Raw genomic sequence first — 9,386 nt, forward strand, 5'->3', positions numbered from 1 at the left:
CCTGTAACTACTCAGAATTAACCCTGTAGCCACTCAGAATTAACCCTGTAACCACTCAGAATTAACCCTGTAACCACTCAGAATTAACCCTGTAACTACTCAGAATTAACCCTGTAACTACATGGAATTAACCCTGTAACTACTCAGAATTAACCCTGTAGCCACTCAGAATTAACCCTGTAACCATGGAGAATTAACCCGGTAAACACTCAGAATTAACCCTGTAACTACTCAGAATTAACCCTGTAACTACATGGAATTAACCCTGTAACTACACAGAATTAACCCTGTAACTACATGGAATTAACCCTGTAACTACATGGAATTAACCCTGTAACCACTCAGAATTAACACTGTAACCCCACAGAATTAACCCTGTAACTACTCAGAATTAACCCTGTAACTACATGGAATTAACCCTGTAACTACTCAGAATTAACCCTGTAGCCACTCAGAATTAACCCTGTAACCACTCAGAATTAACCCTGTAACACTCAGAATTAACCCTGTAACCATGGAGAATTAACCCGGTAAACACTCAGAATTAACCCTGTAACTACATGGAATTAATGCGTCACAAATAGACGTTCACCAATAATACGTCGAATTACGAAGGGACACTATGAGATCTTGTTGGCTGCGTCTCAAATGGCACCCTAGTACCTGACTCTTAAAACAGGGGCACCTCAAGGGTGTGTCCTCAGCCCTCTGCTGTACTCCATGTTCACCCACGACTGTGTTGCTTTGCACCACACCAACGCCATCATCTAGTCTCCATGACGACACCACGGTTGTAGGTCTGATAACCTGTAGGGTCAGCCTGTAGGGAGGAGGTAAGTGAACTGGCATTGTGGTGCCAGGACAACAACCTCTCCCTCAACGTTAATAAAGACGATGATCGTTGACTTCCAGGAAGCAGAGAAAGGAACATGGCCCGTACCACATTAACGAGACTGCAGTAGAGGAAGTGACACGTTTTGAAATTCCTTGGCGTCCACATCACAGAGGACTTGTCATCGACCGACACCCCCACCACTCTTGTCAAGAGGACGCAACAGTGTCTCTACTTCCTAAGGCAGCTGAAGAATTTCGTCATGAAGCCCCGAGTCCTTTCCAAATACTACCGCTGCACCGTCGAGAGCGTCCTGACCTGTTGCATCAAGGCCCGGTACAGGAATTGCTCCGTCCACGACCGCAAGGCCCTCCAGCGGGTGGTGAAGACAGCCCAGTAAATCACCGGGAACGTTCTCCCACCCATCCAAGATATCTAATCTAAACTATGCCTGAGGAAGGCCCGCAGCATCACCAAGGACCACACACACTCCAGTCACGAGCTGTTCTCACCCTTAATGTTGGGAAGATGTATCGGAGCACGAGGTCTGATACCAACAGGCTCAGAGACAGTTTCTATCTACAAACCATCAGACTGCTGAACACTTGAGGTCTGATAGGAACTGTCTCTGAGCCTGTTGGTATCTACAAGCCATCAGACTGCTGAACACCTGCTCTGATTCTCCACACCTTAGCACTCATGCACTCACTCGTCCACACACACACACACACACACACATACACATACTCATATATATTCATGTTACACACACATCACAGCTGCTGCTCTTATTATAATGCTCAATTTATCCACAGGAAGAACAACAAGATAGCAGTGAGAGATAGACAGAGAGAAAACAGACAGACAGACAGACAGAGCTGTTCCTACCTCTAAGAAGCAGGTCCCGACTGCTGTATTCTCCTTGATCGTAACGTTGTAGAAGTTACTAGGGAACACCGGCTCGTTATCGTTTACATCCTGCAGCACCACGGCAACCCTCGCCGTCGACGACATAGGAGGCCGCCCGTTGTCCGTGGCAACCACGGTCACGCTGGGCGCTGGCTCCGACTCATAATCCAGTGCCATCGCCGTGGTGATGATCCCCGTCACTGGGTCGATGGAGAACCAATCGGAGTGGCTCTTTTTGTCTTTGAGGAGGCTGTATCGGATGTCCCCATTGGGCCCCTGGTCCTTATCCCGGGCCGTCACCTGGAGCACAAAGGATCCTGGGTAGACGACCTCCGGGATGGTCTGTTTGTAAGCCTGCTGGTCGAAGAGTGGTGGATTATCATTCACATCAGTGACCTGGATAGTAAAGGACGACTCAGCCCTGAGAGGAGGGGTGCCTGCGTCTGTTGCCATCACTCTCAGCTCGTACGTGTCCCTCTCCTCGCGGTCCAACACCTGGTCCACACAGATCAGATAGATAATACTGTCCTTGGTGGTCAGGGCGAACTTCCCATCCCCTCCCTCGAGCGAAACGTTAACGTTAGCGTATTCTCCGTAGTCGGGGTCGGTCACCGAGATGCGTGCCACGTACTGGCCGGGCTGGGCGCCTTCGGAGATACGCGGCGAGCCGTCTTCGCTGAGGAAGATGATGGTCATGGTGGGTTGGTTGTCGTTGTAGTCTCGGACGTGGATGGTGACGAAGGCATTGGTCACCTGGATGGCAAAACAACAGTAGCTAGTCAGACATGTATTTATTAATGCTAATCAGATAAAATGACATCTTCACTGTTCTGTTTTGACTGTCATCAGCACATCCATGTTGCTAGGTATGCTGTATTACATGTCTAATATTGAATGTGTTCCTAGCCTCTGGGTGGAACCAACACCATCTTTTCACTTGGAGACTATTGAACGTAAAAAAAGAAAGAAAAGGATATCATTCCCAAACAACGTATACACACACTACACACCCACGCCGATGGCTGTGACGGTCATGGGATTTTGGATGACGGCTAAGTAAAGGGTAAATAAAAATAAATAAAATATTGGTCAGCCAAATGAGTCGCGGTCATCGTAATAACCATTCAAATTGGTTTTTTTAAGACACACATTTTCTCGTCTCCTCCGCTCCGGACTGATGTGCTGCTGCTGTTGGGAGGGGTGCGTTGCCTAGGCAACCAAAGACGTGTTTGCTACAACACCACGCTTGTTACACTAAGGTCCGTGTTACAGCAAGGTCCGTGTTTCAGCAAGGTCCATGATACAGCAAGGTCCGTGTTTCAGCAAGGTCCATGATACAGCAAGGTCCGTGTTACAGCAAGGTCCGTGTTACAGCAAGGTCCGTGTTACAGCAAGGTCCGTGTTACAGCAAGGTCCGTGTTACAGCAAGGTCCGTGTTACAGCAAGGTCCGTGTTACAGCAAGGCCCGTGTTACAGCAAGGTCCGTGTTACAGCAAGGTCCGTGTTACAGCAAGGTCCTTGATACAGCAAGGTCCGTGTTTCAGCAAGGTCCGTGATACAGCAAGGTCCGTGTTTCAGCAAGGTCCGTGTTACAGCAAGGTCCGTGATACAGCAAGGTCCGTGATACAGCAAGGTCCGTGTTACAGCAAGGTCCGTGATACAGCAAGGTCCGTGTTACAGCAAGATACAGGATACAGCAAGGTCCATGATACAGCAAGGTCCATGATACAGCAAGGTCCATGATACAGCAAGGTCCATGATACAGCAAGATACAGGATACAGCAAGGTCCGTGTTACAGCAAGGTCCGTGTTACAGCAAGGTCCATGATACAGCAAGGTCCGTGTTTCAGCAAGGTCCGTGATACAGCAAGGTCCGTGTTTCAGCAAGGTCCGTGTTACAGCAAGGTCCGTGATACAGCAAGGTCCGTGTTACAGCAAGGTCCGTGATACAGCAAGGTCCGTGTTACAGCAAGATACAGGATACAGCAAGGTCCATGATACAGCAAGGTCCATGATACAGCAAGGTCCATGATACAGCAAGGTCCATGATACAGCAAGATACAGGATACAGCAAGGTCCATGTTACAGCAAGATACATGATACAGCAAGATACATGATACATCAAGGTCCATGATACAGCAAGGTCCATGATACAGCAAGGTCCATGATACAGCAAGGTCCATGATACAGCAAGGTCCGAGTTACAGCAAGGTCCTTGTTACGGTGTTGATGTGAGCCATGACCAGCCTTTCAAAGCACTTCATGGCTACAGACGTGAGTGCTACGGGTCGGTAGTCATTTAGGCAGGTTACCTTAGTGTTCTTGGGCACAGGGACTATGGTGGTCTGCTTAAAACATGTAAGTATTACAGACTCGGACAGGGAGAGATTGAAAATGTCAGTGAAGACACTTGCCAGTTGGTCAACGCAAGCTCGGAGAACACGTCCTGGTAATCCGTCTGGCTCTGCGGCCTTGTGAATGTTGACCTGTTTAATGGTCTTACTCTCACTGGCTGCAGAGAGCGTGATCACACAGTCGTCCGGAACAGCTGATGCTCTCATGCATGTTTCAGTGTTACTTGCCTCGAAGCGAGCATAGAAATAGTTTAGCTCGTCTGGTAGGCTCATGTCACCGGGCAGCTCTCGGCTGTGCTTCCCTTTGTAGTCTGTAATAGTTGGCAAGCCCTGCCACATCCGACGAGCGTCAGAGCCGGCGTAGTACAATTCGAACTTAGTCCTGTATTGACGCTTTGCCTGTTTGATCGTTCGTCGGAGGGCACAGCAGGATTTTGTATAAGCTTCCGGGTTTAGAGTCCCGCTCCTTGAAAGCGGAGCTCTACCCTTTAGGTCAGTGCGGATGTTGCCTGTAATCCCTGGTTTCTGGTTGGGGTATGTACGTACAGTCACTGTGGGGATGACGTCATCGATGCACTTATTGATAAAGCCAGTGACTGATGTGGTGTACTCCTCAATGCCATCGGAAGAATCCCGGAACATATTCCAGTATTCCAGCTAGCAAAACAGTCCTGTAGTTTAGTATCTGCATCATCTGACCACTTTTTTATTGACCAAGTCACTGCTGCTTCCTGCTTTAATTTTTGCTTGTAAGCAGGAATCAGGAGGATAGAGTTATGGTCAGATTTGCCAAATGGAGGGCGAGGGAGAGCTTTCTATGCATCTCTGTGTGTGGTATAGAGTTTTTCCCCTCTGGCTGCACATTTAACATGCTGGTAGAAATGAGGTAAAACAGATTTAAGTTTCCCTGCGTTATAGTCCCCGGCCACTAGGATCACCTCCTCTGGATGAGCGTTTTCCTGTTTGCTTATGGCGGTATACAGCTCATTGAGTGCGGTCTTAGTTCCAGCATCGGTCTGTGGGGGTATGTAGACAGCTACGAAACATACAGAAAATTATCTTGGTAGATAGTGTGGTCTACAGCTCATCATACTCTACCTCAGGCGAGCAAAACCTCGAGACTTCCTTAGATATCGTACACCATCTGTTGTTTACAAATATACATAGACCGCCGCCCCTTGTCTTACCAGAGGCTGCTGTTCTATCCTGCCGATACAGTGTAAAACCCACCAGCTGTATGTTATTCATGTCGTTGTTCAGCCACGACTCGGTGAAACATAAGATATTTTCAAATGATTGTACGTTGGCCAGTAGAACAGATGGCAGTGGGGGTTTACTCGCTCGCCTATGAATTCTCAGAAGGCAGCCCGACCTCTGTCCCCATTTTTCTCTGTCTTCTCTCCACATAGTATATCCTTCACGTTGGACACGTCGGACTCGTCGGACTCGTTAAAGGAAAAAAGCTTCTACCAGTTTGTGGTGAGTAATCGCTGTTCTGATGTACAGAAGTTATTTTCGGTTATAAGACAATAGCAGCAACATTATGTACAAAAATAAATTTAAAAAAAATAAGTTACAAACAACGCTAAAAAACGAACCAAATAACACAGTTGGTTAGGAGCACGTAATAGATCAGCCATCCTCTCCGGCACCATTCTACTAATACTTTCCGAATGCACTATGTGTGTATGTATATATATATATAACACAATATACTGTATATATATATATAACACAATATACTGTATATATATATATAACACAATATACTGTATATATATATATAATTGTGTTGTGATGAAAACCTTTAATGAAAATAAAATAAACGTCATAACCATAAAACAATACATATATTATTTTATTTTCATTAAAGGTTTTCATCCCATTGGTTATATGGTAATTGTGCCATCACCCCCCACACACACCTCAGGGTGGCTGGCGTTGTCTCTGGCCTGTACCACCAGCTCGTGGACTCTCTTCAGCTCGTAGTCCAGCGGACGGTTCAGAGTGATGACCCCCGACCTCGTATCCATGACGAAGTAGCGGTCAGGGTCGCTCTGGCGACGGTTGATCTCGTACAGAACCAGACCGTTGTCTCCCTCGTCAGCGTCGGACGCAAACACCTGCAGGACAGGAGAGATTGATTATTGATTGACTATCAGTATAGATTTATAATAACTAATTGTCGTCTGGAGAAAGAGAAGAGGACCAAAGTGCAGCATGGTACGTATCCATAATACATTTAATCAAGATGAATACACAAACAAAAACAACAAAACGAACAACGAACAGTTCTGACAGATGCAACAACACTAACCGGAAAATAACCACCCACAAACAAAAGTGTGAAAATAGGCTACCTAAGTACCAATCAGAGACAACAATAGACAGCTGTCTCTGATTGGGAACCACACCAGGCCAAACACATGGAAATAGAAAATCTAGACCTACAACATAGAATACCCACCCACATCACACCCTGACCAAACTAAAAATAGAAACATACAAAGCAATCTACGGTCAGGGCGTGACACTTATGACATAGTATTCTATACCAGTGGAGGCTCCTCAGAGGAGGAAGGGGAGGATCATCCTCCTCAGTGAATTTCATACAAATTAAAATGGTGAAACATTAAAAGAGTTATCCTTTGTAGATAAAACTATACTAAATATATTCACGTGTCAGAGATGCCACTGCTCTGCACATCTATCAGTGTGAATTTGTGGAACAACTTCAAAATTACAACTGAATGAAGCTGTTACACATAGGATGTGCAGAAAAACAGCAGGTCGGTAGAACAGCAGGTCAGGAGAACAGCAGGTCAGTAGAACAGCATGTCAGTAAAACAGCAGGTCAGTAGAACAGCAGGTCAGTAGAACAGCAGGTCAGTAGAACAGCAGGTCAGTAGAACAGCAGGTCAGTAAAACAGCGGGTCAGTAGAACAGCAGGTCAGTAGAACAGCGGGTCAGTAGAACAGCAGGTCAGAAAAACAGCGGGTCAGTAGAACAGCAGGTCAGTAGAACAGCAGGTCAGTAGAACAGCAGGTCAGTAAAACAGCAGGTCAGTAGAACAGCAGGTCAGTAGAACAGCAGGTCAGTAAAACAGCAGGTCAGTAGAACAGCAGGTCAGTAGAACAGCAGGTCAGTAGAACAGCAGGTCAGAAAAACAGCGGGTCAGTAGAACAGCAGGTCAGTAGAACAGCAGGTCAGCAGAACAGCAGGTCAGTAGAACAACAGGTCAGTAGAACAGCAGGTCAGTAGAACAGCAGGTCAGAAAAACAGCGGGTCAGTAGAACAGCAGGTCAGTAGAACAGCAGGTCAGTAAAACAGCAGGTCAGTAGAACAGCAGGTCAGTAGAACAGCAGGTCAGTAAAACAGCAGGTCAGTAGAACAGCAGGTCAGTAGAACAGCAGGTCAGTAGAACAGCAGGTCAGTAGAACAGCGGGTCAGTAGAACAGCGGGTCAGTAGAACAGCGGGTCAGTAAAACAGCAGGTCAGTAAAACAGCAGGTCAGTAGAACAGCAGGTCAGTAAAACAGCGGGTCAGTAAAAGTGTTTAACGTACACCTTCTGCTAGAGTGTCTTGTTTGTTGTTGTCTACAAAACGTTTTGCTTTATTCTCTGAGCCACCATTAATACCTGCAGTATGTTGCTTCCCTGTGGTAAACTCTCTGAGATGATGGCGTGGTATCTGCTCTGGTTGAAGACGGGGGCGTGGTCATTGATGTCGGTGACAGAGACCTCCAGGGTCATCAGGCCGGTGCGTCTGGGACTCCCCCCGTCGAAGGCCTCCAGGACCAGGCTGTACGAAGACCTTTTCTCCCTGTCCAGAACACCGTTCACCACCAGGTCCAGGTACAACACCTAAAGAGTGAGAACAACAGGAGGGAAAACCATAGAATGAATAGAACATGCTCGGAAACTGTAACCCTGGCAACTTGACTGGTTAACTCGTGGGTACACTCTCACAATGGCTGCCTTGTTTAGTAATGCAATCATTTCCATGGTATTGTAGAATGTTCATTCAAAATAATGTTTATCTGATGTGGCTCATGTAATGGAATGTATTTGTTTGTAATGTCAGTTGAGTTGATTCAACAAATCACAGCACAGATTGATGGGTACACTTCCTGCTTTTAGTCCCATCACTGACTTGAATGGGGAATCCCCGATCATGTCATTCTATTTCTTTGTTGAAAACTGCTTAGAGACCAATGCTACTGTATTGTTTTTTGTGTATATTGTACCACTGGCCTCACAAAATAGATTTCCATGAAAGTGGACAACAGAGTATCATATCCTACTGTAAAACACCAGTTTAATACACCGTGTTAGCTCTCTTGGTCTTGATCACGTGTCCCTGGGTGCTTTGCTATGCTACTCCATGCTATGCTATGCTATGATATGCTATGCTACTCTATGCTATGATATGCTATGATATGCTATGCTATGCTATGATATGCTATGCTACTATACGTTATATATTTATTTATCCTTTATCCTTTATTTAAGTCAGTTAAGAACAACTTCTTATTTACAGTGAAAGCCTACTCCAGCCAAACCCGGACAACGCTGGGCCAACTGTGCGCCGCCCTATGGGACTCCCAATCACGGCCGGTTGTGATACAACCTGGAATCAAACCAGGGTCTGTAGTTACGCATCTAGCACTGAGATGCAGTGCCTTAGACCGCTGCGCCACTCGGGAGTTATGCCACTCTACTCTAAGCTACTCTACGCTATGCTATGCTACTCTACGCAATGCTATATTGTACCATACCTTGTTAGCAGCTCTTTTGGTCTCCAGCCTGAAGGCTTGCCCCACATTGCCTTCCTTAATCACATATCCTTGGGTGGTCAGCTGATCGCGGTCCGCGTCCGACGCCGGCTCCAGGGAAACCCGTGTTCCCACCGCCGTCTGCTCCGGGATCTTCAGCAATGCCTTTGGCTTGAGGAACGCCGGCGCGTGGTCGTTGATGTCGTTGACCATGACGGACACTTCGACTGTGACCCCGGTCATGGTGACGGCGATGAAGCTGTAGTGGTCCCTCTGCTCGCGGTCGAGGCGGCGTGCCGTGGTGATGATCCCGGAGGTCTCGTCGATGTTGAGGTCGCTGCCCACACCTGTCCCCTCGTGGTCGGAGATGAAGTACAGCGAGGCGGTGATGCCGGGGGGTAGCCCAGCACTGATGTCCCCTACGATGGTCCCTGCCGGCTGCTCCTCATCCAGCTGGAGCTCCAGAGCTCCCAGGACCGGGGTGGAGTGGACCACAACCAGCTCTAGGACCGTGTAG

At 47.2% G+C, this 9,386-nt stretch overlaps 1 protein-coding gene across 1 annotated transcript in view; it reads right to left on the reverse strand.

The window, feature by feature from the left end:
- The window catches only part of dchs1b (dachsous cadherin-related 1b), a 251,334-nt gene that overhangs the window by 199,768 nt on the left and 42,180 nt on the right, over nucleotides 1-9,386 (reverse strand). Inside the window, exons 2-5 of the mRNA XM_071364983.1 lie at nucleotides 8,873-9,386; nucleotides 7,734-7,958; nucleotides 6,021-6,218; nucleotides 1,721-2,494 (exon numbers count right to left, since the gene is read on the reverse strand). The exon at nucleotides 8,873-9,386 is cut by the window's right edge and continues 95 nt beyond it. Of these exons, the coding sequence (XP_071221084.1) occupies nucleotides 1,721-2,494; nucleotides 6,021-6,218; nucleotides 7,734-7,958; nucleotides 8,873-9,386 (1,711 nt within the window). The remainder of the gene's footprint in view (nucleotides 1-1,720; nucleotides 2,495-6,020; nucleotides 6,219-7,733; nucleotides 7,959-8,872) is intronic.

Source organism: Salvelinus alpinus, chromosome 24, assembly GCF_045679555.1.
Source record: "Salvelinus alpinus chromosome 24, SLU_Salpinus.1, whole genome shotgun sequence".
NCBI classification, from domain to species: Eukaryota; Metazoa; Chordata; class Actinopteri; order Salmoniformes; family Salmonidae; genus Salvelinus; species Salvelinus alpinus.